General features: G+C 42.9%; 3 protein-coding genes across 12 annotated transcripts in view; 1 reads left to right on the top strand and 2 right to left on the bottom strand.

Moving 5' to 3' along the window:
• Positions 1-7342, bottom strand: part of GREM1 (gremlin 1, DAN family BMP antagonist) — an 11085-nt gene extending 3743 nt beyond the window's left edge. Inside the window, exon 1 of one of the 3 annotated variants that reach the window (XM_080394288.1) lies at positions 7321-7342. The gene's annotated coding sequence lies outside the window, so the exon portion shown is untranslated. Of the gene's footprint in view, positions 1-5643; positions 5784-6712; positions 6880-7320 lie in introns of those variants that run through there. The other 2 variants (XM_080394286.1, XM_080394287.1) reach the window with 2 other exon arrangements.
• On the top strand, positions 2-27807 carry LOC308066690 (uncharacterized protein). 6 transcript variants are annotated; one of them, XM_080394282.1, is made up of 5 exons: positions 2-5467; positions 21578-21677; positions 22297-22481; positions 24380-24456; positions 24554-27807. In XM_080394282.1, the coding sequence occupies exons 1-3, from the start codon at positions 4903-4905 to the stop codon at positions 22334-22336; spliced, it is 705 nt and encodes a 234-aa protein (XP_080250408.1). In that variant the 5' UTR covers positions 2-4902; the 3' UTR covers positions 22337-22481; positions 24380-24456; positions 24554-27807. The 6 variants fall into 6 exon arrangements, 3 of the variants coding, with proteins under 3 accessions (XP_080250408.1, XP_080250407.1, XP_080250406.1); XM_080394281.1 differs by having other exon boundaries at positions 24380-27807; XM_080394280.1 differs by lacking the exons at positions 24380-24456; positions 24554-27807 and adding an exon at positions 23992-24127.
• The window catches only part of SCG5 (secretogranin V), a 29805-nt gene continuing 25241 nt past the window's right edge, over positions 23244-27807 (bottom strand). For all 3 annotated transcript variants that reach the window (XM_080394283.1, XM_080394285.1, XM_080394284.1), the window contains one exon: positions 23244-24079. In XM_080394283.1, the coding sequence (XP_080250409.1) occupies positions 23984-24079 (96 nt within the window). In that variant the 3' untranslated portion in view covers positions 23244-23983. The remainder of the gene's footprint in view (positions 24080-27807) is intronic.

Genomic DNA, 27807 nt, shown 5'->3' with positions numbered 1-27807 from the left:
CTATATGGAGAAAGTTGAGGGAATAAAGCACAGTTGTGGATTTCAAATCTCAACAGAAGCCAGGTATGCAGTAAATATTCAGTTCCATGAAACAAATGTGTGTGTGTGTGCACGCACACACTTAAAAAAGATAAGCATTTAGCCTTACCAGCTGGAAAGCCGTTTCCAAATTAGCAGGTGATAAAAGCTTTCACATACAGCTAAAGTAAGTCCAAACAGAATTTTATTTTGTGTAGCACACATCTTTTTCCAGCTCCTTTCCCCATGTATATTACCCTAGTTAAGAGTTCTTATTCCTTTCTTATAGCTTACTGACATTAGGAAGGTTGCTCCTGACTTACACTTATAGAAGAACAGATTTTATGCTGCACAAGGATTTATAGGATATAGCTACCTACAATACCAAAGCACTAAACATTTTGACTCAGGAGCCGTAGTCTAGCTATGTGTTCCTTATTCAGATTCAGAAGCTCTGTACAGCTTCTTGCATAATATACATCCAGAATATAATGTACATGCTATATCCACCTGTTGTCTGAATTACAGCATCCCAAGCTCTATCACACTGCACCTCTAAAGTGGTCCAACCCATCTCAATGTAATGATACTTAAGGTAAGAGACGCAAAAGACAGGCAACTAACATAAAAGAATATTTAGGTATACATTAAAAGAGATGTGTCTGTAATTTCAAATTACACTTTCTTACACATTACTCTGAATCCTTGACAGAGGTTATACAAATGCAGTCACAGTGGTCAGAACTTTCCAGATCCCTGAATTTTATTCATTATATACAGCATGATATTGAAAGGACATATGAGGACAGCAGCGTTTCATATACAACATTAAGTATCATGTAGTTTGTGCACACACAAAAAAAATAACCACTTCAAGAAGTGCAGTAAGTGGAGACCATCAGGTTCTTCAGAACTGCATCCCTGCTCCAAACCTAATTCATAGTGTAGGAACAGCCTTTGCTGCCTCCCTTTTTCCACCATCTCTGCTGCTTCCCAAATCTCTGAGTTCTTTTGGCTGCTCAGTCAGATCAATACACCAACCAGCCAGGAAGAAACTCAGCTGTTACACTTTTCCCCCCTCCCTGAAGTACTGTGGTCTCCATGCTGTTCTGGAAAGCCAGTGATGTAGCAGTGGCAGCAAGACAGACAGATCGGCAACAAGGCCCTCAGGGGACCCTCCCTGTGGCAGCTTGGAAGAAGCCACCAGAAATGAGCAACTGCTTGCAAAAAAACTGTGAAACAAGAGAACTGTGAAGAGGCACGTGCATTAAACACCTGAGGAAGCCAGCATCTTCTGCTTGTTTGAAGGGTTGCGGTTGTATCCCTTATTTGACTCATTTCATCAGTAAGGGACAAATTTGTGTTTCAACTGAAGAGTCCTGCTTGTGTTACTACCCAAGAAACATGTGAAACCAAGGGCACAATCCTGGACGGCTCAATCCTTCTGCCTGGGACCACACAGCTAGGAGGAAAGCAGCCAAACACCAACACTTTAAGGGCCACCTAGAGACTCAGCAGAGGCTCAGGGTAAGTACCACTTGCTATAAAAGATAACTGTTAATTTCTCAGTTACTAGGTCTTTTCAGTCACACAAAGGAAATAAATGTTACATTATGCTGTTCAAAAAGTGTTTCTCACTGAACAGACTGGGAAACAAATTACTGGAGTGGGAAAGTTCAGGGATTTGCTTTGCCGATCCAGTGTTTTAAGGGTTTGTCTACAGATAATTAGAACACCTAGAGTTTATAATATGCATGATAAATATATGCATTCGCTTTTATTCATTTATGTTTATGTACCAGTATGTCTTATGTTTGGCAGAAGCTTCAGGCTTCAAGCAAGGGGTGTTAAGAATGACGCTATTGCCAACTCCAGTGCACAGCTTGGAAGGGCTGCTTTTAATATCTCAATGAAACGTAGTACAGAACATGCAATTTTAATAACTTAAGGCTCTGACACAGAACAAACAAAAAAAGTTGGGAATTCTAATTGGAGACTACAGCAGCATAATTTCAGGTGTCAGCTTGGACATTTGCTGTTTTTTTCCCCATTTCTATTCCAACCTGAATGTTATTTAAACATGTTTCTTTTAAAATTTGTTTTTAAAATATCTTTTTTACAAGAGTTACAAACCACTGATTATTTCCTCAAGAGACCAGAATGACTTCTTCCAAAACTATTTCTATTTCTCCCGCAACTGTATACCCATGCTGTATTTAGACAGTACTTTAATATGCACTTTATTTACTCAACATGGTGCCAGAGCCTTAAAAGAAATTTAAAAAAAAAAAAGGGGGGGGAAAAAAAAAGTCATTGCATGCAATTGAAAATAAATTGATAGTTTATAAGCAGTGCCAGGAAACTTCAGGTGTTTGTTTAGTGTCCCATAACCGAGTTGAAGTTCCACCACCATATTCCTGGACTACTTTTATTTCTAAAATTGATGACCTCCACATTACTTCACCTTTTCTTTTTTTTTTCCCCTCCCAGAAATGTGCGATTGATGACACAGTAAGGTATAGTCATGTAAAAACGAGGTGTACTTTGGGATGGGAATTTGGGGAAAATTTGATGGTAATGTTTACTATTGTAAGGTCTGTGTCCCAGATTCATGCATCTTTGTTAAGTATGTGTTTAACCCTAAGGAAATGTAAGCACGTGTCTCAATATAATCCTAAACTGGGGGAGGAAAGGTAATTTTTCACTGAGTTGGTTTCCAGCCTTGAAAGTGGAAGCTATATTACATGCTCATAAAAGAAATTGTGATTCAAATGAAAATCAGCAACTCGGCAAAAACATTTTTACGGTCACTTCCAAAACACACGTCTAAAAGTAAAAGCAATCCAATCATTTAGGCATAAATACAATTTAAACACAGACCCACAGAAGAGGCTGTGTGAACTTCATGACCCCCGCAACAGCTCTAGCAGGACCTTCTTTTAATAGCAACTCATTAAACATTTATAAAAAAAATAAATTATCTTTTAAAAATGCAAAACACAAAGGAAAATTAAGCGGTATGGCTCAGTACAGAAGTTCTGCAGCCAAAATGCAGTCCGGGCGCTCTGCACCACCTCTGGTCTCAATGCAACGCATCTGCTTATGAGAGCAGAGGACACCTCTGTTTGCTTACTTTAGGAACTAGGGTGGTTCATCCGTCTATGAATTACTCTTCATGGATGTTTCCTTAACAGGTGGGGGGGTGGGGGGGGTGGGAGTGTTTATTACTGAAAAAAACCCAGAACACAAAAGAGTACAAGTAGCTAAATCAGTGTTACCATACCCAAGTTTTACCAAACAGAAATCTCTCCTGAAGTAAATGTGGTTTTCTTTGTCACAGGCATAACTCTGCAGAAGTAGTAACTCCAGAGCTTGGGTAGGAGCTGTGAGGAATCAGAGTCTAAAAGTTTAAATTCCAAATTTCTGCAAAATTTCCAGTAGTTGATATTGGCTCTTACACTGGCATAACCAGAAATCCTTTTGAGATCCCTTCAAGAATCCTTTGAACAGATTACTATAACAAAAATGGTCATCTCCCACTTACTTTGTTCAGATCTAGAGAGATCTGATGGAATTAATAATTTCTTTTTTAAAGTGATAAAATACTTCAAAAATCTGTTATTTCCATATTTCATTGCTGAGTTCTTCTTTTCATCATCTGTAAGCTCTTAGTCCTAAAGCCAAGAGTTTTATTGCTGACTTCAAACAGGAGCAGAATTGGGCCCTAACATTCATATCACCTCATATGTGGTTTATCTAGAGCCCGGGATCTCATCATCTAAAACAGATTAGAAATCTTGTGGATTAACACTAGCAACCATTCACAGAGAACTGTAAATGCTTTCAGGTTTATTATTTCATACAATTAAGCTGTAATTTTTTCGTGTATATATTTTCTGCTATAAACTAAGGATCTCCACATGTCAGTTCATAAACAGAATTTCCCTATGTGTTCCCAAGCAGAGTCAGAAAGTTATTACTGAAATTTTCAGCACAAAGCAACTTGTTTAAAAGAACTGGATGGGATCCTGATTCTGTTGAAACATACAGCAGAATCCTCACAGACCTCAGCAGGCCCATAATTTCATCTGTGAACCATATTTACTAGGAAAATATTATGATGAGCCATGAACTCATGTGCTTCACAGAAAACATGAAAAATAATCTGATGAAGACCTACAAAAAAAAAATACATGCATTTGGTGGGCTTCAAATACCAGCCAAAGGAAGAGGCAAAACACAGCCCTTTGACTACTGAGAAAACTGAAGTGGTTTATGTCCCAAAGGATCAGAATAATTTTATGCCTGGCTTATTATATATGAATTACAGAAACAGTCTTATGTAATGTTTTCATAGTTCATAGGTCTGTATTTTTAAATATACAAAAAGACATAGCAATGGCAGTTCCCAGAGAACCACAATTTTTTATTTTTAAATTTTTTTTCTGAGATGAAGACAGCAAAACTAACATCTCTGTGTGGTAGAATTTGGATACGGTTTACATTTCAGGTAATTCTTTTTGCACGTCACGGAGATGGCTTTGAGACACATAATGACGGGGAAAAAAACCCAAAAAAAAAGAAAAAAAAAAACCCGAACTTTTGACACTTGGAGAATTCCCCCTGTAAGAAAGCACTGGGCATCGTGCGGGACGACAGGGAAGCTGAACATCATGGTGGGCACGGCTGGTCCAAGCCCGAACTGGCCTTGCCTGGAGCCGCCCCTGCAGCCGGACAGCTCCGCAGCCCCGCACCCGGTTTGCCCCCGCAGCCCCCAGCCCACCCGCACGGCTCGGCTCTCGCGCGCAGCCGCGCACAGCGGGGAGCAGCGTCCGCGGGAGCAGCCGCGCGCTGCTGCGCGACATCGCCGAGAGGAAAAAATAAATGGTGCAGCTCCGATTGGGGCTGAAACCTAAAGAGGAGCGGAAAGCTGCGGGCACTGCCCCCGTTGTCACGCACAGCCCCGCCGCACGCCGGCGCGTTACCCCCAGGCTCTTCCGGCGCAGGGAGGCGCAGGGGGCTGGGGCGCTGGGGCGCAGGGCTGTCCCCGCCCGGAGCCACCGGGCCTGGCTCAGAGGCGGCGGTGGCTCGGACGTGACTGTCGCTGCGCCCAGGGCTCCCTGCGCATCTCACGCAACGCGTGACCAAACCCCGCGTCGTTCCAGCGGGCAGCCGAGGCAAAGGCGGGCTGGTGTGTCACAGCCCCCGTCTGCGCAAAAAGAGGTTTCCCCAGCGCTGGATCTCGGCCCCGAGGAGAGAAACGGGCTTCACCCGCGATCCTGCCGCCGAGCGGAGCCACGGGCGGGACACCAGGAGCGCTCGGGGAGGGAAGCTGCGGCTCAGAGCAGCGGGCCGCGCAGCGCAGGCCGGCGGTATGCGGGGGTCCCGCACCGGCCAGGCCGGCCCCGCCCGGGCCAGGAGCTGCCGCCGCACCGCCCAGCCCGCCGAGGTAAGACGGGGCTGCGGCCGAGCGCGGCCTGGGCGCGCCGCGGGGATGGCCGGCGGCCGGCGGGGCCGGGAGCGGCGCGGCCCGGCCCGGCTCCCCGCGGGCGCGGACGCTCCTCGCGGCGACTGGCGACACCGCCCGGGCCTCCCCTGCGGGGGGCGGCCGCCGTCTAGGCTTACCCCGCGGAAGACGAGCTCCCTAGAAGTGACTCCCGAGCGCCCGGGAGACAGCATTAAAACGGACGGGGCGAGCAAACAAGCGCCCTCCCGGAGGGAAGAGCCCGGCGCCAGGTCGCGCCCGGGGCCGAGAGGAGCGCGGACAGGCCGCGCCCGCGGGGTCGCCCCGCGCCGGCGCGCAGCAGGGGGGGTTGGGGGAGTCCGGCCGGGCCGCGGGGCGCCTGGGGGCTGGCGGCGCGGGGAGGGGCCGCGCTAGCCGACAGATGCACGGAGCCGTCGGGCCGGCAAAACGCCCCTGGCTCCGAATCAGGTGGGAGGGCAGAGCGGGGAGGCGGCGCAGGGGAAGGCGGAGGGGCGCCGGGCGCAGTGGTGGAGCCGCGGCCCGTCACCCCGAGGGAGCCCGAGGACGCGCGGCGCTGCCCCCGGGCGCGCTGCCGGTGCAGACCCCCGGCCCCGGCGGCACACACCGGGTGTCCCGGGCAGGACGGTGCCCGCCCCGGGGTGGGGGGGGGGGGGGGCGGAGGAGGCGCATGTTCGACGGGGCAGCAGAGGTTCGCAAAGGCGGGCCGGGAGCAGAGCCGGGGGCTGAGTGGTCTCGTAAAGGGCAGCTCAGCGGGACGGGAGGGGACGGAGCCGGCACCTGGGGATCTGCCCCCGCCCCGCTCCGCGCAGAGGCCGGGCCGGGATTTTGCTGGGTGTCGGATGGGCGCCGAATCCAATTTGTCGGGAGTGATGCTGTAGGCGGAGATGAGAGGCAGAGCTAACGGTGGTTTTGCAGTCTCCGCGCTTGTCAGGGGAGAGAGATGTAACGGTGCCCTGATCTGCAGCGCTGCAGCGGAAATGTCGGTGTCCCCCTCGCTCCCGCCGACGGGAGGGACGCGTGACACCCTCCGCAAAACCGAGGCGCCCCGGAGTTTTGCTAGACACCGATGAACGACTCCTCCCCTTCCCCCTCCCCGAAGGTAGGATAGAGCGATTAAAATTTTGCCTCCCACAGGGACCTGCCGAACTCGGCAGCTGCCGGACCCGTTTGCGCCCCTGTCGTGAGTGCGCGCAGCGCGGCCCGGCTCACCTGCGCGGCGGCGGCGGCGGCTCCTCGGCGGGGCGCGGGGCTCGGCGGGGTGCTGCCCGGCGGGTCACTCGGCGGAGCGGGTGGCGTGGGAGCCCGGAGCTGCCCGGGAGGCCATAGAGAGTGAGTCTCGGATCCTGCCTACAAATTGCAGCAGCGCCGAGCTGTCTCCCATTTAAATGTCTGCCAGCTGAGATCTGCTCTCCAAGCCCCTCCAGATCATTGGACAAGCGCCTCCAAAGCCCGTGTTATCCGCCCCCTTTAACACTTCCATAAACTTCCACCAGGGAAAGCTTTCAGTCATCCAGATAAACACTCGACTACTTTCCTCTCTTAAGAGAATCGGTGCTAAAGGTCACCACCCCAAGGAATTGTTCCTGGAATGCACAGAAAATTCACATTTTCCATCCCCATTAAAGTACGACATTTAAGAAGAGTTAACCCCCCCGCCCTTCCGTGCACGCTGCCCGGGGCCGCGGGCTGGGCTGCCGGGGTGCTCCGCTGCCCGAGGGCCGGCCGGGCCAGCGCAGCCGCCGCGGGGAGCCCCTTCCCGGCCGGCCCCGGCCAGGAGGGCGGCAGTCACCTTCCCCGCCCTCCCCGTTACAAATTACCTTCGCTGAGATTTGCCTTCTGCAAATACGCCGGGAATTGGGCAGCTTTGGCAAAAAACAACCCCACCCTGTGTGTAAGTCGTGCGGGGGCGGGCAGGGGGCCATTAAACCGTGGCTTACGGTCCGCAGCTGCGCTCATAGCTCTTTAGGAATGAGATTTTTTTAAAATTGGTATTTTTTTATTTATTTGTCTCTCAAGAGGCGGGACCCCTCGGGTGGCCTCTCCCCTCCTGTCACAGCGGCTCTCAGGGGGCTGCGGGCTCCTCAGGCATCCCGCGAAGGGCTGGGGCGGCGAAGGAGCGGCGCGCCCCGCTGGGCTGAGTGCGGGGAGGGCCGGGGCCGCCCGACCGTCGGGGCGGCTGCCGGGGCAGCGCCGCTCCGCACCCGTGGCCGCCCCGCAGGCTGCCTCGCCGGAGCCCCTCGGCGAGGGGGCCGCGATGCTCGGGGCGGCCCCCGCGGGGTCCCAGGAGTCGCTCGGAATTAGGCAAAAACCAGCGGGGGCTGAGCGTCTCTGTGGAGCGAGCCCTTCGCAGCCGTAAGCGGGGGCGCCGCTCCGCGCGGGGGCTGCCCGAAGCTTACCCCGGGTCTGCAGCCAGCGTGGGGCCGGGGGCATCGAGGGGCCGCAGCCCGCCCCTCCCTCGGTGCCACCCGGCCGCCCCGACCTCCCGGCGCTGCGGCCCCGGCGCTCGCCTCCCACGGGCTCGTCACCGCGGAGGGCTGCAGCGCTACCGGCAGTCGCAGGGAGCGGGAGCAGGCTCTGCAGTAAGCGTTGACCTTTGGGCTTGCTAATTACACCGAGATGTTTGTCAGCTGCAGTGGGCATCGCCCAGCACGAAGCACAGTGAAGCGCCCCGCACGGGACCCGGGCCGTGCAGGTGGTGCTGCCAGCACTGCCTTGTTTTCTCCTCGCTGTCCGGTGTGAATTAGTGCCTGGGGACCAAACCAGCCCTGCACCTCGGTGGCCCAGCCCTGGCAGTCAGCACCCACTCTGGGCCTCAGGGAGGCCCACATCTTGTCTGAAAAACAGAGATTTTTATCGTCCCTGGTTTTGCAGATGGGCAAGAAGAATTAAAATGAAATCCCTGCTGCATTAGGGATGCCAGGGGCCAAGCAGGATGCCAGGCTGCTGACTTTTCACAATCACTTGGCAGCAGCTTGCTCTTTGCTAAGGTCAAAGCACAGCTCCACTTGGTGCCGGTGACATAGGTGAGTGCTCAGCAAGGTAGTAAATTAGGCTGGTTGCTGTAACTCAAGCACACATTTAGCAATAACTTGTTAAAAAATAATCACTTCAATCACAGGGCAAGCAACTGTACTGTAGTGGTAGGTGGCAGCATGAGAGAGAAAATGTGTTGGTGCTCAGGGGCCACTGAAATTCGAATACAATGAAAAGGGGAAGGATTACTGGCAAAGAATCACAGCAAATGACATCTAGATGGATGGAAGGAGCGGCCTAGGGAATTTTTAGGATTTTTTGTTATTTTATTTTTAAAAGTGCTATTAAAATCAATAGTTTTTCATTAATTGGGGTCCTTCCTTTGTGAATTCAAAGAAAAAGTCACAATTCCCACCCATCAGTATGTTGACAGACTTTTATGTTCCTTTTCTTTTTCTTAAATAGTTGTACTGATGTGTGAGGAGGGGGTCTGTTCACTTCTCTTCTGCTCTCTGTCTCTCTCTCCGATTACCTGCCCTAGAGCTGGGCTGGGGGGCTGGGCGCTGCCTCACGCGGCCCCTTCCCCAGGGCCATGGCCAGCCATCTCACTGGTGCTGGGGGAAACGTTTTCTGTGGTGGCTCTGTGCACCTTCCTGGTGGTGCCTGGTGCTGGCATTGGCACCGCATGCTCTTCCAGGCATTGCTGCAGGCAAGCTGCTGCTCTGCTGTATTTTTTTAGAATGTAGCTTACATGCCACTCTGGCACTGACTCTCCTAGATGATGATACTTTTGGGCATCTATTGCAGAGCAGGTATCTCCACTTAATGCCTTGCTGTGCTCTAGCCAGAGTGGCTAATCTGGAGTAGATCTCACTCTGACTTAAAGCAAACTAAGAAACCCTTTAGGAAGCATTTCCTGGTGTGGAAGGTATGTTCCCCTTTCAAGATCTGTCTTCATTTCTTGCAGTTGAATGTTTTGCACCATATTTTCCCATCTGTTTTCTTTCACTCGCTTCAATTCACAGAGTGTTTCAAGTAGGCACTAGAATCTTGGGTGCAGCAAGACAATTTTTCAGATTTCTCTGATGGTTGGAAAGTAGAATTATTCCTGCAAGCATTTGCCTGTTCATTCAGAAAAATAAACCAGTCAGGTACCAACAGGGTAAATAATTGTAGCTGTATCTGCTTCCTTGGACTGAATGAAGGTAGAAATAAATAAATAAAAAAGGTATATAAAAAAGGCTTGGCAAAAAGGAAGAAACATGTCTATTTTTGTTTATTTGTGGGTGAGGGAGGTGGGGAAAAGATGTCTTTTTCCTCTTTGTTCTTTTAATATCAGGTATCCAGATGATTTCTAGCTTGGAAGTTTGTATTTCTTTTACTGCTGGATTCTTTAACAGGACGTTCCCCAAGTTTACTCCAAAGATTCAGCTGTGCTGGTCAGATTCCAACCAAAGACAAGGTTCTGCTACCTTCTGACTTAAAAAAAACCTTCCTACTACTTAAAAAGAAATATACTCCCCTTCCTCCCACCTTACCCAGACTTGAAATTCTGTTGATGCTCACTAATGCTGCAAATTGTATATGGAATACTGATGGGGAAATTTTGTGTAATTTAGTATAAAAGAGGCCTATGGCAATCTGCACGTTTTTGTGGCATATGGGTTTGAGATGAAGAACTTCAGTGTCATGGGGCGGTAGTGGCATGTACTATGAACCTGGCTGGATTCAACTACCCACTCGCTATTGTGTTGTTCGGCTTTCTTATTTTGGGGTGTTTTTTTTTTAAATTTCCTCTCCCATTTCTTGCGGGTATTCACTGTGTGAGTTGTTCTTTGTTTTAGTGGAACAGTAAGAATTGTTTTAAGCTTAAAAGAAGTGCTGTACTTAATTCTTGCAGAGAAAAATATTATTGGGCTGAGCTCCTGTCTGCTACTGCTAACTTTGAGCGCTACTCAATATATCCTCACTGCCAGGACAGTTGGCGCCTCGTTAAAAGCCTTTGCAGAGAAGCCAAAGACTCACAGGGGCCAGATCCTCTTCTTGAGTAAATTGAAATAGCTTATAATAACTTCAGGGAGATGTAACTGATTTATGCCAGCTGAGAATCTGGCCCTAATATACCTAGAAACCCCACATCTCTCACTCCTGGACATGTTCCTCCAGATCAGAAGGCAAGCTGGCCAGGAGAGACAGGGCACATCTGAACTGCTTTACTTGGTATTTTGAACTGTTCTGCTAAGGAGAGAAAGGAGCTTGGTTTACAGGGCTATGAATCTGGCACTAATTTACAGAGGAAAAACTGAAAGGGTACATAAAATTCAGCCATTGATGACAAAATCTCTAATGTTTTCAGTGCTTTTTGTACGGCAGCAGCTTGAGATGTTGCCTTTCTGTTGGTAACATTCAAGAAGCGTAACGGCAAAGCACTTCATTCATGTATTTTAAAGCAGAAAATACGAATGTACACACCTACATACCTACCTACCAGCGTGCCTCAACGTCTTGTTAATACAGAGGTACTGATGCTTTGTGCTTTTTGCCTTTTAAAATTCTAGTGGTGCTCATGAAAAACTTGTGAAAATAAGGGAGTGAGTGAAGTGTTAAGAATTTGTCTCACCAACGCAACCGTAACTTTTCTTATTGAGTTTGTAACAAGGCTGGAAGCAAGTTCTGGCTTCACTACGGTCTGCTGCTTGCCACCTGCCATCCTAGGGGGGATTTGAAGCTGTCCAGTGGAGCCATGAGGCGATGAAGTTTGGCACGGTTGTTATCTGATGTGACAGAAGATGTGTGTGTTGCAGAGATGTCTGCTCTCAGAAGTGACTTTTGTAGGACATGCTCTTAGAAATGAGGGCTGTCTTCATGCTACGGGGATTGTCGAGCTTCAGGTGGTGCACACTGGTGATCGTCCTGACTTGATGGGCAAGATGGGCAGTGTCACAGAAGTAATCCACGACTTGGAGCATAAGCAAGAGCATATGTAGTGTGTGTTGGATGGGCTGTGCGTGGAAATGATCCATTGCTACATTCTTGCCCAGATGTGGGAGCTTCTTTGCTTTACAGGGAAAAAAACCCCATGTTTTCTCACAGAAAAGAAGTGATACTCAAAGAATCCAGTTCCCTGTGGGTTTTAGATATATCCAAAACTAATGGACAAAAAGCCTTATGATAAATGAACAGGGAAAAGGATTTTTCACTTTTTGTTCCAAACCTAAGTAAGTACACAGTAATAAATGTGATAAGATGAGGGAAAGAGATACTATGGGCTTTAGTTTCGAGATACTCTATTAATACACCAGTCCTAAGGTTCTTGTTCAGGTACTCCACAGCTTGTTCTGTTACAGATGATTGTATGGAAAAAAACCCACCCTCATTTAAATAGCACTGCACTTCATATCAAGCTGTATAAAGTGATACCAGAAAAGGCTGAGGTTAGTCTGAATTGAGTTAAATTTCTCATAAAATCTACTAGAAAATCAAGCTTAAGACTGTGTTTCACTTTACCAAAATTTGGTTTAATTAAAGAATATAAATATTTCTTTTATTTGAATTGTAGAATTAATGTCCACGTGGTGGAGGGTCCACCCCACAGACTGAAGAGGAAGATTTGGATAATGTGGTACATATTGAAAAGCAGTATTTTAGATTTAAGTTGGCAGAATGTCAACATTTTAATATATAGATTTCCATTAGCTGTATGAGAGGAAATTATGTAAGGAAAAATGTTTATTTGGGCGTTTGGGGTGTTTTGGAAAATTGAATATATTTAATTTTTTTAATTTAAAAATATTGCTTCATCTAGGAATAATTTGCGAACATTCAGAAACAGGACATTGGAAATCAAAAGAATAAATGTGTTTGAGATAAAAGCTTTAAGCATCTAATACTTTAAAAGACTGGGATCCCTCTCTGAAAAGTATGGGGTCCTGGTATGTCTGAAAAGCTTTCTTGTTTAGCATATATTACATGCAGAGTCAGGTTGTGGACTTGTAATGATCTCCACACCTAGGAGCCGTGGTCACCCACCAGCATTCCACTCTGCTATGTGCTGCAGATATAGAACAAAAAATATGTTTTCTGGCCTCAAAACACCTACACATATAATACAATCCATATGTGACTATTTTTCAAAAGTGATTTAGAGAAGCTTATTTTATAGGATGAAGTTTGCGGGACAAATACAAACTTTCATGCCAAATGAGGAAATATCATTTGTCAAGCTAACCTTTTTAAAACTCTTTTCACAATTTTTTTTGATGCATTCTATGCATTTGATGACTATAGAAGAATTTGCCAAGAAAATGAAAGCCACAGAATACCCATGAAAAATTCCGCTGCCCTCATGCATTTGCTTTTCTTTTCCTTCTGTCTCGTGAAGCTGTCGGAGGTGTTCGCTGACATGCTTTGCTTTCAGGGCAGCTCTGAAGCAATGTGATACAAGAAGTGACTCAGCTAAGCAAACTGAGTTTGTGTGAGTATAAGAAGCCCTTACAGTCTGAAGTCTTAACCAGGAATTATGAAAGGAGGCATCTTAGGAGCTCAGTGTGTTATTTGCTTACATATTTCACTCCAGGGATATGACAGCTGTGAAATACTGTTTCCAGTTATGCTGCAAAACTAAAATACTCCCTTCCCACACCTTACTGCTTCCCAACATCTTGGGCAGATTACATACACTTTTAAGGCATGTATAGATATGCTCCCTGGAAGAGGAGTGCTTTCTCCTCCTTGCGGTGTGGGGGCTTCTGCACAGCACCTCTAGGGCGTACCATGGCAGCCTAGCAGGTCGGGTAGGTAGCTGGAAGCTAAGAAGTCTAGGCTTGTTTCCTGACTGCTTGTAGCAAAAGGAGTAAGAGAGGCAAGGTGACTATTTTATTATGAAAGGAGATGTGCAAGGCTTTTGGTTTGGTTTGTTTTGGGTTTTTTTATTCCATTGCCCTTTTTTCAAAATTGAAATCTTATCTGTTCTGTTTGTTTTTCCTGGCAATATCCAGGTGAAAATGGAATACCAGATTAAAAAAGTAGCTTTGCAGGAATGAAAGAGCTGAAGCCCTTTTTTTTTGCCTAGACAACAACTTATTTAGATTGTGCAGAACTTCTGCATTTTGTATCTGAAATCCAGTGTTCCAAAAGCAGCTGCTGTGTTACGGGAAGGAAGTTGCTCTGTGAAGTTGTACTGCTCCAGCACTGGTTAGTGCTCCTCAGAGTTCATACTAATGCAGGTGGGAAGAAACAGAACTCTTCCTCACTGCCATTTTTTATTTAGGTGGTCTCCATGTCAAGAAGAGGTGTAAGAGCCATGAGTGCACCCCGTACACCCTCCTTCATCCTTTACCCTTTTCATTCCCACCGATTTTCTCTTGACGCCATTTCCCCACCTATAAAACTGCCATAGGGAACAGGCTGTTCAAAGGAGACAGAATAATTTTGGCCTAAATCCTTAAAGCTGGCTTGGTATCAGACTTCCCACGAAGTAATTTATTTATAAGAGGTGAGAGTTTGACTTAATCTGGGAAAATAAGTAATATTTTTTTAATTTTCACCTGTTTTATGTCTGTGTGCTTGAATGCATCAGTTTTGAAATGTCTAAATGGTTTTAATGGGGAAGAAGGTCTTTCAATTTCTGTAATTCTCCCCAATAAAAAAAGAAAAAAAGGTGTTTCCAGTGAATAAGCCAAGTTTTCACTGTTGTGGACAAAAAAAATCTAAAGGCAGACGAAGACGTGTTTGACCAGTTGTGGTTATCTAAAAGAACTGCTAAAATAAGGCTCCAATTTAGCAGTCTGCTCATTTGCATAGCATTTTAACTATATACAGAAGTGCAAACAGACAGTTAAGTACTTTGGTAAGAGAGGTGGACTTGGGCTCATACTTCAGTTTTTTGCTAAACTTTGATTCGGTCCCGAATCCTGCAGGGACTTGCCAGATGCTTGACTTTGTTTTCAGTGGGGCTGTTGGAGTGTATAAAATGAGGCACGCACAACAATCCAAGAGGCTTGAGTCAGGCGACCCTTTCTAAAAGACCCAAAAATAATTTATATATACATCTTTCCCCTGTTGAAGGGCATTCTAGTTGATGTGCATATTAGAATGTTAAACTCTACGAACTTAAGAATTAAAAGTACAATACAATAATAATAAAATACAAGAATAGTCTATTTTTTTATCTGTATGGTTACCAAAAATTTACTCTTTCAAAAATTGCCAAAGAAAATCACTTCTGGGAAACTACACAGGCAAGCCTAGGGCCAAATCTCTTGTCTTGATATTTCCAACTGCTCTGTTTTGCTTCTCCTGTTTCCTTGTCAAAAGTATCCTGTTTAGCCTGTTTGGCTAAGGGTAGCTGGATATTTATTCATTGATCTTTCCCTTTCTTACAGTATCTTGAATTCTAATTAGTGTTTCTCAAGTCCTTTTACTTTATTCTCCAAACATAGCTACAACAGACATCACCCTTTCCCTCTGCAGAGCTGTTCAGAGTCATGGAAGAGCTGTCATCGTATGTTCTGGGACTAACCACACTGCCCAGCAATTCTCCATTAGCCGCTTTCATTGACAGTTTGATAAAATAATCTTTTATATATATTTCCCACCCACCCACACAAATAACATGCAATTCAAAGTGCCTGGAAAAGTGTAAAATCACTTGATGTTAGGAGAGGTTCTGTAAATAGGTTCCGGAGCAATCCTCTAGGTGTTTGTAATTAATCAGGCACCAAACACTTGGAGCATTTGGATGCACTTTTAAAAACTCTAAAAATGTAAACAGTTTTCTTTTCCCTCCCCAGGAAGTCTTAATGCACTAAAGACATAAGCGAAGAACTTAAATTGCAAGTGATCAAGTCAATTACACTTCAGATCAGACTGTGGCAGGGCTTTTTGGTTCTCAACCAGATGGAACTAGACTCCTTGTGAAGGAGGTATTATTATTTCTTGTCAGGGTTTCAAAGTGAATTCACAGTAAAAAATTCACAGTGAATTCACAGCACTTAGAGCAAAGAATCCTTGGGAGCTGGCATCACCAAAAGCTATCAGACAGATTAAAAAAAAAAAATCATTGTAGCTATTTCTGACCAAGAAGGAATTAACAGGATATTTTCCTGCAATGTGAGGCAAAGAAGAAATTCTCCTTATTAATGTAGTAAATTCTTGGATTCAGAGTTTGACTTCTTTTGGCTATGCCTCTCCTTCAGGCTGAATTTTTTACATTGAGACAGTTATTGTGATGTAAAAATGTACTAGCGACAAGTTACAGTGGTTTTACCTTGATATAATTAGTTGAGAGAAATCCAGACAAGGGCATGAGTTATCTGGAGGCAGAAGGCACTTTTTTATCCACCAGAGGCAGGACAATTTGTTTAGAAACCTCTGCACATTAAGGGGGAGGTGACAGCTATAACCAGGTGTTACACTATATTTGTTTGTGTGTGTATATATATATATATATATATAAAAAAAAAACAAAACCTTCCTAGATATAGGAAAACCACCATAACCAAATGTGACTTCTTTGTCTCTAATGTAGAGAAGTACTTTGTAAGACCAAGTACTTTGAGGTTTTAGTATCTCAAATCAAATTGTTTGTTTTATCTGGGGTCCAGATCCCTCTTGCTTTCCATATACTACCACCAGGTTCTCGAAAAGCCTTGAAAACCCCTTCAGTATTTGCCCCTGCATTTTTTAATAGGGAGAACTCCACCTGAAATCACCTTGAGAATTATTCCTGCTGGTGTGGAGACAAAGACTCTGTCTTGGCTTCAGTGCTGAAAATGCTTATAACGAGACATGTCTTGCTATAAGGAGATGCTGTGTTAGCAACACTGACAGCATCCCTCAGGATCGCTGGAGCTCTTGGTCAGCAAACTTACACATGACAATGACTGCAAGATCAAATTTGTCACTGTAGTGCTAATAGCGAAGTGCTAAGAAAGCGGGGGCTTTAAATGCTTCTTTTTCAACTGATGCAAAATGATCTAAAGGTATTCTTTACATTATTAGAAGAAAGAATGTAGTGTCACATAAATTAATTGCTCATTTACGAGTCTTGCTAAATGCAACATACTTCCAATTATTTCGGTAGCAGCCAGATACATGTAATTTTCTTGAAAGAATAATACATTAACAATGAGTGAAAGGCAGCTTGCATTGTTTCAGGAATCATAAAAGAAAAGGTTGTGGTGCCTGTCTGCTCACTGGGGATGTTCAAACCTGTGTCTCCTGCACCTCCAGAGGTGCAGCCACTCCGCCGCGAGGCAGGAGCCTGCCTGTGTGAGAGGACTCTGCACCTCCCCGCCGAGGCTGTGACAGCTCGGAACCGATTGCATCGACACACAGCCAAATCAAGCCATCTGCTAGGGAGGATGGGGGAGGGTGCTTGGATTGTTTTCGCCATGCTCTAAGTCTACTTTGTGTTTTGATCCAGTGCTGGCTAGTACCCAGGCACTCCTTGAGGGTTAGCTAGAGCCCAGGTGTAACCCTGACATTCCTCATGTTCACCCTGCCCTACTAACCACTAGATGACAAATCTGTGTTTGTTCTCGATCCCCTTCGCTGGTGCCATTAGAGCCTTGATTCTTTTGCCATACCTCATCCAGACTCTTTTTTTTTTTCTTTTTTTTTTTTTTTTTTTTATTTAAACCGTCTACTCCTGTGGTGCTATTTTGAGCAATGCCTGGTCCTGTAGGCATCTGTGAGGTCGGTCCTTTACCAGGCTCGTTCCCCCAGGGAATATAGGGGAGGAATTGGCAAGTTTGTGGATTCAGGTTGTGTTCAGGACTGAGATAGATACAGAGCCGTGCATTCACCAAGTTTCAAACAGTCCTAGGTGTGCACAGGAGTAGAAGTTTCGGTGCCTGAGGTATGTCATTGATAAGAAAATGTAGCTGTGCATAGAGTTGAGCTACCTAAGGATCAGGCAAGGGAGGCAGGGTTTGAGGATCACGTGCTTGGACTTTGGTGTTTGTATTGCACACAAATCCAGCTGTGGGCGCTGAAGCCATAGCGGAGCTGGTCCTCGACCTGTTTGCAACTGTTTGCCCACCTATTAATTGGAAATAAGTCCCAGCTTTGTAAACCGCCAGATTAAAAACCTGGTCCAGACATACAACAAAACAGACACGAAGGATTTTTAACAAGCAACCGGTATTTTAGGGGCAGACCATGAAGGCCTGATCTTCAAATATGTGGATAATGCTTGTCCTTTTAACAGCTCATAGGTTGCTTCCGGGAACATGAAAGCACAGCAGGAAATAGCTGATATAGTTAGAAATTACTAAACTACTAAAGCAGAAGATAACTGATAAAAAACCTTGCTTTTTTTAACTGTGTGCACACAATGTAACCTGTGCATGCGCAGACCCCTGAGGCACCTGAGTCCTAGGGTTGTTTGGGAATTCAACCAATAGCCAGGTCTGCGCATAAACTATGACAGCAGAACTTATCTGTTACAACAACAACTTTTTAAAAACTTACTTAAATCAGTTATGACTATTTTTTAAAGTGATAAATAGTTTATGCAGCGTTAAAAATAAGTTTCTTACTTGGATTGCAGTAACACAGCTTTAAAGCCCATAAATCTTACAGCCATTGCACTACCCATCGGAGTCACTTAAAGTTTTGCAATTGAGTTAGTCAGTGTTTGCAGCATTGTTAAAAAAAAATTAACCAATGGTGAATTATGACTGTTTCTCTGGATGACCTGACTTGTTCTTTCATGAATCTGTTTTCTCCATTTTGAAATATAAAATGCCACAGTGTGGTATTTTATTTCCCAATGTAGAAAGGTGTTCTATGTTAGGATGAGGAGTCAGGCCCACATTTCCCCATAGGGGCTATCCCACTTGAATTTCAGCCACTTTTAAAGGACTTTGGGGCATTCAAATGTAGATAATGCACTGAAGAACTGCTAGGGTTATATTGTTTTGTTTCTCAGGATAAAGAATTAATTAAAAGAGGCTAAAACTCAATTCAGCATCAAAGCTGTATGGATGTTCTGTGATCTACGAAACAGTCATATGCCTAGACCTAAAACCCCCTATCATCTATAACGGAGATCTTTGGTGGCTCCCAGGAAAGTTAGAACTGTCATATTGTGGTTAGGTTCAAAACAAATATCTGCAATAAAAGTAGTCAGTGTTTATACATTTAAAATCAGGGTTTAATGGTCTGTAAATGAGTGACACCGGTTAGGGAACGAGGGAGAGTTTGAGGCTAGTGGCAAATAGCACATTATTTTTCTTTGTGCTTTCTCCTTTGCCTCACTCAGTTTACAATGAAATTTAGCCACCAACTCCCACCACTGTTTTTCTTGGAGAGCAGAGCAGGATGAAGAAACACAGTGATTAAATGTAAAAGACACCCATGCATTGCAATAGGAGCTGGATTCCACGTGTTTTGGTAACAAGAACCATAGGAAAAAATAAAAAGAGGTGACTCAGGTCTACCTAATCTTTGAAGTCTGAAGCCATTCTCAATTCCTACCGTTTCTGATCCCTTCTCCACCTCTGCCCCACACAGAAAAATAGACCTTGTTAGTCAAACAGGAAATTTTTTTAAGCTCTTTTAGTTCCAATTGGAAATGCTGCTGTCATGACACTCACATCATTTAAAGTTTGTTATGCGCCCATGTGTTGCACACATGGCTAGCAGCTCTTCCAGCCGTCAGGATCCCTGTAATCACAGCAAAGCAGTTAGCATCATAAATAAAGCAAATACGAACTGGTACTACATACTTCCTTCTCATGGTGAATTAAGATGATGAACTGGAGTTCAATGCCATTCTTCACCTAACAGCAAAAGGCTTGAGCGTGGTAGACTTGGACATGCAAGTACTTGGAAAACGATTTGTTTGACCCTATTGTTGTCTCATATTTGAAAATCTTGTCTTGGGACCCTATCCTGTGCCAGTCAGCCGTATTTGTGATTCATGGGGCTCTTCATGATGGCAATTCCTTTCTTCTTCTACATTTCCTTTTAGCTTTTATTTAGTTTGCGTGTAAGTATCTTATTGTCAGTGGCTGCCCACTTTAAGGGAGCTTGTAGTCTTTGCTCCTGGTTGGAGTCTGCCTTTGGCTCTAGGTACCACAAATAAGTAAACCTTTTAAGGGACACAGTCATTCTTTATATAAAAAGAAGACTTCTTATTTGAGTTAATTCTTGAACATTATACTTATTTAAGAGCATTGAAGGTAATTGCATGACTTCAGACAAACCCAAATTTTTAAGTGTACATGTGGCAATGGATTTGATATGTTCTGGTTTTTTTGCATCTGTCTTTTCTTTAAGGCATACCAGATTGCCAATCTATTTGTATCAAGCACAGAAGAAATGTAAATCAATCTTAATTGTCAGCTTCAGTAGCCTGAAACCTTGGATTCGGGTGTTTCAAAATTGGAAGATAACGTCTTCTGATTCCCTGATAGCCTTGATAGCTTCTGACTTGCACGGACAGGTACCTCAAATCTTACCTATAGTGTACTTAGCTAATAAAACAGTGAACACACTCTTCTCCCATATGGGTCATGTGAAACTGTACTTTCCTTGTATATTGTAAGTTTTTCTGCGGTCATGGTAGCATCTTCTGAATCTGCCTGCCTTCCCCTTCTCTTTCCATAAATCTAAGTCTTACAACCTTGACTGAAAAAGTATCTTTGAACTCTCTAGCCTAAAGATCCAGCATTCCAGACTTGCATGTAAAAAAAGAAGCACTTGCATAAAAATTATTTCACAGAAGAAGCATTACAGCATTATAGCTGAGGTTAGAATTGGTTTAGTGAGCTTACCAGCAAAAAGGCCAGAAGATTCCAAGTTTGTTTTGGGTTGGTGTTTTTGTAGGCTTTTCCCAACAAATTTAAGTGTTCAAAAAATAGTTATTGTACAGCATGAAAATGAAAATGAAGACTTTCAACACTTGCACACAGCTACTGCTTAGAAGCCTGATTTGAGGGCATGGACTCAAGTCTCCTCTTCATCATCAAAAAAATACTTGTCTTCATCCCCAACTTCTTACATTTGGAAACAGAGGGTCTTGAGTGTACTTTGCCCTTAACGAAGCCAAAAACTTAACTGACTTGGTAGTCATCTTTCTGCCTGTGTCCTTCATCAGTTTAACAGATGAAGATATGCTTCATCGTATTTTGATAAAATAAGCTTCAGATCAGCTTTACTTACAGTCCTGTAGGTGACTCTCAGGACTCTGACATCAGGTTCCCAGAACTAGTTCCAAGTTTCTTTGGTTTGCTCGTGACTTGCTGAATAGATTAGCAGCATGGTTTTGTTAGGTGAATGCAAATGTGCCAATAAAAAGAAGCGTATCACTATTTCCCCTTCTAAATAATTCACTAAGCACTTTTATATTACTTTCTTCTGTGGGTTGACATCTTTATATTCTTTACTACCGAGTTTATTATATGACTGAATCATCTTTTAAAAAGTGTATGTTAGTGTATGCATGCGCGTGCACACGGGGATGGACTCCCAGAGGAAGTTTTGTATCGCAAATGAAATACTATAATCTGTTCGGTTACGCAGGGCTTTTTTGAACTAGGGTCATAAATATTTCTTTACCAGACAAAACCAATGTTGCATGGCAATATACTTTATTCTGTATAGCTTCTTTTAAGCACATTGTGTCTCAGATACGTTAGAGGCAATTAACACACTTGCAGATTTTAAAATAATCTAAAAAGGTTTTAATATAATGAAAATTCTAAACAATAGCAATATACGTGCTCCTTAATTCACATGCGTTGTAAATGTAAAAGGGTGACTACACTTGTAAGAGCTGAGCAGCTATTGACATTCTTCTAAATACTGTTTTGGTGGAATGAGCTCTTAGTGAGGGGGGCAGCTGGTATCTTTGTTCATCGATTCTGAAAGACCAGCACTGTGATGACTCTTTATAAAAAACCTAGATATCTATGTTAGGACTGTTGTCGGAGCAGTAGGAGGGACAACTTTTTCTTGCTTGGCCTTTGGGTTTTTTTTATATGGGCTACCAGTCCCAGTACAGAAAGGCAGCTCTACTATGGAATTGAAATTAGAATAATTAATGTCATTATTACAGCATAATAACTATATTTTATTAATATTTCACAACAGTGCTTTTGAGTCTTCCTGGTGAAACACTCAAGCTGCCTGATGGACTCAGCAGATGGCTGCTCACCACCACGCGTTTGATTCCTTCCAGCAGACAGTTCCTGTAAGACACATCATGGTATTGTGCAGTGTAAAGGGGATTTTTTGCTTGCATTTAAAGACAAAACATCTCTAAATTGTGTAATTTTTCCTTTGCCTGCTCTGTCCAGATCCCTCTTCTGGTCAGTTTGCAGTGCCAGATTATTGTATCTCCACTCAGGGGGGGTAGTAACCTAACATGCCTCAAGAAATCAGATGTGGCATTTCTGATACCATTAAGCAAGCAATACTTCTTTGCCCATCCCTTTTTAAGCCCCCCATTTACTGTACACACCACTTTTTATTATGTGCTGGTTCTTACTAAGAACTTAAAAAATGAAATAAATTGCCTTCATGGTTGCTTCATTTTTGTGATTAAAATGAATTTTACTGGAGCTAGCAAGGACAGAATGTATCTCAGATGACTTTAAAAGCATCAATAAGACAGTTGAGAATCTGAAGAAACACCAGTTTCTGAGGAATGGAAATTAGCCTCTGACCAACTGGAAGCCTTGTGGCAGCGCCAGCGGCTGGCGGTGGGGTTAGGTGGAACGAACAACCATTTCACATCCTCTGGGCTGCTGAGCATCAGTGGGTTCTGATCTCAGATTCATGCTGTGATATGCAGTTTTTCCTGCTTTTAGAGACAACCTCTCCAACTCTCAATACCCATGTGAAGGCTAAGCAGGAGTGCAGATAAAAAGAGTAAGCTTAATAAGCAGAGAATAAAAGTTGTCTCGCATGAACAGCTGGATCACTCCCATCCCATTCCAGGTGCCAGAAGTGAAAGAAGCTCTGCAATTCACACAAACTCCATTTCATGTCATGTGTGCGCATAAACCCCACTGCATTACACACTAGTTTTCTCTTCCAGAATTTTTTTAGAGGAAACAGGATGAAACACATGATAGTTCAGCCTAGAATGTTACCGAGATTTGCAACCTAGGGATGAATGACGTGAGAGGACTGACTCTCTGCATACGTAATTTATTACAAATCACTAAGTGCTGGGACAGAACTAGCAAATGCCATACGCAGCAGTATTTGTGCCATGCTGTTAACTTTAATCTTACGTAGCTAGTAGCTAGAACCTTTAGTTTCTGCTTTTTCTAAGGGGTCATCGTTATTTTACTGTGTCTTTCTATAGGGCGGGGAAGGAAGCAACATTTTTCTCCCATAGATTTGAAGTTCAAAGCTGTAAGCTAATTCTGTTTTCTGGAATTCCAACAGCCCATGCACATAGCTTGAAATATTTCAGATGCACCCTGACAATTACAAAATTTTATGTAATTTCATATTCTCATCTTTCAGAAAGGCAGAACTCTGCTTTCTGGAATAAAAAGTTCTTCAGTCTCCTAGGGGACAAAAAGGCAATTTAAGCTTCCCAAAGCAACTTCAAGAGCAGTGACAGCTACCAGTGTTACTACAGAATCATAGTTTTTCAGATCATCAACTGTAATGACCTTCACATCCTGGATTTAGATTCAGAGGATGTTGACACAACCTTATTAACACAGACAAATGTCTCCATCTTCACTTACAACATCCCAGGGACACATAATTTAAGAACGTTATAATAATGCACAAATGCTGCTGTTACTAAAGCAAAGAGCAGCAGGGGAGATTTAATTTCCACACAACAGTACCGCTGATAAAGAAGAAAGATGTGCAAGTGTTCAGGAAAGCTGTGGACATGGAATGATTAAAACTAACAAAAAAATATTCCAGTGGATAGAGTCAAAAAGCAGGTCTTTAATTTTAAAATTTGCACAGCAATAACAGAGACAAATAAGTCTCTGAAATATTTTGGAAAACATAATTTTGCAAACGTTTTAGATTGCTTAAATGTTTATTAAAATGGACCAAAAGCCAAAATTCTCTGGGTAAAATAAATACTTTGTCTTTGCTAAGTAACGGTATTTGTGAACAAAACATAAAACTATAATTTTCATGTGTCAAACATAGTAACATTTAAGATTAAATGTTGGATTCAAACTGGCCATTTTTTTAACATCTTCCTATTTACAAGCTGCTCATTAAGACCATTTACTTCATATTAGCTATTAAAATGACTAACATTTTTAAAGTTTTCTCCATTACTAAAATAAAAACAACAGAAATGTCCTTTTACCATAACTTAACAAAAAGCAGAACCATATTTTTGTTATCTAGGAGAACATACTGTTTATAAATACAGATGTTTTTCATCTACAATTATATAAATAATAAACATGCTGTCATTCACAAGGATTTTAATAGATGATCATACATAAGCAATATTACGATCTAGCAGAGGATGGCATGAGTTTTCATCATTAATTTTTACTGTACTTATTCAGGACCCTTGTCTTCATCTGAGAACTGTGGAACAGACTTCTTTGCTACAACGTTGTCCAGTCGCTGTCCTTGCAGATACGGGTTCACACTCTGAAAAAGTTTTAAATTATTTATACCTACTAGAAACAGGGAAACATATAAAAGGTAACTAGAATAAGTATATATATTTATGATTTCTTATTTATCAAATATTTGCAGACTGAAGAAAAAAGAAAATGCTCCTAGGGAGTAAATCTAAAAGTCAATCAGTGTTTTGTTTTCTAATATTTTTTTATGTGCAAGAGTTTAATCTAATCCACTAAAAAGAATACAAGTGAAGGAGGGCTATCAAGAATATAGGATAGTCTGAATTAAACACTTGTCTTTTTGCTCCACTCCTCCTTTCCTCAGTTCAACAAAGAGGCAGCAGCAGACCTAACTCCCTAATTTCTGAGGCAGGACAGAACTTGTCAGAGAAGTACAGACAGGTAAGCTTTAGCTTAAATCAGTAGGCTTTGATGGACCTTATGCTGTGAGACAAGTTAGGTATCACAATACCATTTTTGACCAAAGTCTCTTCTTCAGCCCAGCTCCTCTCCAGGAAACCCCTCCTTGCTTCCTCTCCTGATGCTGAGATAAAAAACTGCTGGCACAGAAGCAGAGCCAAGCAAGGTTTTGGCATAGGGAATGGTTCTCATACCACTGCCAGAACAAGGGAATGCTGGAGAGGAGATCTCTGGAGAGGGTTTAACTTCACTTTGCGCCATGCGAGCAGCACAAAGTGAGACTGAAGATGAACAGATCCTGTCTCAGAACTAGAGATCACAGTAATGCAGAAAGCCTATGCTTGAATTTTTCCTATACCAATGGAATAAACCATATTTACTGTATTTGCAAGTATCAAGCAGTTAAGTGGAGCTTTGGAATTAACTTGAGTATTTTTTACACCCACTTTCTGACCTGTTAACGGTGTCAGTGTAAACAAAATTCAAGTATATACTTCCTCCTTCACAGACAGAGACAAAAGTTTTAGTGTGGCAGTTTCTTATGCCAATTAAAATTGTTTGCCTAAAGAACAAACTTTGGAGGAATGCAAATTTGCTGCTATCTCCTGATTCTTGTCAGGCTGGCTGTATCACAGAAATTAGTTTTCTGGAGATATTTATGTCCTTCTTTCACCAAAATGTAGGAATTCAAAGCTACGCAAAAAAAACCCCAGCTTTTAAAACAGACATGAAATACTTATTTTCACATAACTCAAGTATTTTTCAGATCTCTGGAAAAGATTTGGGGTTTGTCTGTCTTCAAGTTTAAGCCCTTGGGTTTCCCCAGATTTGTAGAGGCTATCATTAATATTTAATCATAGTACAGAGCAGCCCTTTTGCTTCTGTTTTTTGAGTGTTTTGCTTGCTGCAAGTGAAACCATAAAAATACTAAGAACCAGAAATGAATGTGGAAAAATATTTGAAAATAAAACTAAACTATTTTAATGCTTTAAATTGTTAAAAATAAGACAAATGTAAATGATTTGTTTGTGTTTGTTTAAAGAAGTTCTGTTTAATGTTAATTTAGTGAAATTCAGCTGTTGCATAAACTTCTAGGAACTATTTGAAGATTCTTAGGAAGATTAATTGGTCTTTTTTTTGGAATGGTACTTGCTTGCTACTTTTTGAAATAAAGTAGAAGAGAATGAGAATACATAAAAATTTGAGTCCTTCTCAACTGACAAAAGAAAACACAAAATATAATGCAACATTTTTGGCTGATTTGACTGAAACATGTTTAATCCTATACAGCTGTGCTGAATTCAAAGTAATGCGGTTCCCGAGTACCTTTGTGCACAGCTCTGAGCCCACAGCAACGTGACTCAGTGATTACAGATGCACTCCTGTCACGTTCAGGTTATTAGATTCTGGACAGGGCTATGCTCATGCACAGAAATTTTAAAAAGGGGAGAACTGCTAGTTAAATTAGAGATCACTGTAGGCTTCCTTGTCCTGCACTGCAAATGCTGCAAAAGAATAACACAGTAGTAAATAGCAAATACACACCTTTGCTATGTAAACTGATTATATGCATATATGTTTATATGTGTGTTTATATACATATATATATATAAAAATATATTAATATACACACATACTTAAAATGTAGTTTGGTAGACTCCAGTAAGTGCCTCTGTGACTGTAACATCATATAGACACCACACAGTTGCTATGCACACAGTTACGCAGGACTTGCTTTAAACTCAAATTGGGACATTCTGACCCAAAAGATGAATCTGTTGCCAGAAGCTGTCCTCCCTAAACACGCTGTCTGTGCAGAAGGGCATGGAGGAGTGGCAGGGACCGCAGAAGGCAGGAGGGGAATCCAGTGGGCTTTTCGGTTTCTGGAAAAATGCACTCGGCTGTTGACAGCTCTAGGTTACCCTTCTGCTGATAAAGTGAAAATCCTGAATTGTTCGTTAAAGGAATAGTAATCATTAGTCTTACTCTCAAAACAGTAAAATAATTTAAATGATAATGAATTTATCATTAAGTGACATGCCTGTGCTAAGAAAAATGGATCTGCTGCAAACCAAAAAACTGAAGCTTCACCTCCAAAATTCTGAGCTACTGCTGGCCATGTGGCTGTCACATCTCTCCAGCCATCACTCCTTTTGTATCCAATTAAGTCAATCAGCACGTGGACAGAAAATTAATTTCTTTTTTCTTTTTTTTTCCCTCATGTATATATTACACTAATCCTATTTTAACATGCTGTTCTAGCTCTTAATAAATATTCCACATAACTATTTCCAGAGTAAATTCTACTTATTTTACAGTTAAAATCAAGTGTCTAACCTCTTTCCTCTTTTGCTAACAAACTCGAAAATCAAACATAAGCGGGGAGGCAGATACTAAGCTCAAGACGGATTATTAACTTATGGTTGAACAGTGTTTATCACCAGTGATGTGTGAATCCGTAAGAAATTAACTCACCTCCTCTGCTTCCAGCAAAGACTTCTGGTTTGAGAGTCAAGTAAATAAATAATCATCTTCACTTACGCGTCAGTTACTTTAAACCAAATGTACTTCACATTTTCAATATAAACTCTCCTGTCGTATTTTGAAAATCTACTTTCTGACAGACAGCTAGACTTTTTCTTCTTCTAAAAAAATACACCAGCACCAAAGCTAAAGACTTTGAACTGCCAGAAAGTGATTTTTTGGTAAAAGAAAGGCTGACACTACTGAAAAAGAGAGAGGCAATAGTGAGATGGGCTATGCAGAGGTTCTCTGTGATATGTGGACTGCCTGCCTCGTTTCAGGGGCAGAAAAATGAAAACCCATTCATCTTTGCCTTTCAAGCAGGCGGGACACAGAGATAGGAGTGCAATCTGATGTAAATCTAAGTAAGTGAATCAAATTACATCAGCTAAAGAAACAGTTCTGTCATTTACACTCAAAAACATATTCACATGCATGGATAGTGGTAATTAATGTAGCCAGTATTTTAGTAGGAAACTTTAAAATTGTGTTTTAAAGACATTTCAATAATTTTAAATGGGTTTATGCAAATAGGATCAATTTAAAAAGACAGATAATATAAAGGGTTTTTTAATTAATGCTCTACATTGAAGTGCATCTTCTGAAAGAAACAGGCTATTTAGAGAAATATGTCTTGTACTCGGCGGAGAGTCTTGAAGCCTGCTGTAGTAGTTTATCACAGAGGTTCCCTGACTTGACACATTATCTAAGGTACAATGCAGATGTGTTAGACTAACTGTTCATTTCAACACTATGATTTTAATTCTTCTTAGCTCTCTAGATGATACACGGGCTTTAAAGTATTTTGAT

This window comes from Falco punctatus (assembly GCF_963210335.1).
Source record: "Falco punctatus genome assembly, chromosome: 7".
NCBI classification, from domain to species: Eukaryota; Metazoa; Chordata; class Aves; order Falconiformes; family Falconidae; genus Falco; species Falco punctatus.
Note: the sequence above shows the minus strand (reverse complement) of the source record. Positions and strands in the feature narration are given on the sequence as shown.

What these genes read in the sequence shown, in the direction of transcription:
- LOC308066690 (XM_080394282.1), top strand. Translation starts at nt 4,903, where the DNA reads ATGGTGCAGCTCCGATTGGGGCTGAAACCTAAAGAGGAGCGGAAAGCT. An exon ending in GCACCGCCCAGCCCGCCGAG is followed by an intron (nt 5,468 to 21,577) that starts GTAAGACGGGGC and finishes ATTTCACAACAG; the next exon opens with TGCTTTTGAGTCTTCCTGGT. An exon ending in CCTTCCAGCAGACAGTTCCT is followed by an intron (nt 21,678 to 22,296) that starts GTAAGACACATC and finishes TCCTGCTTTTAG; the next exon opens with AGACAACCTCTCCAACTCTC.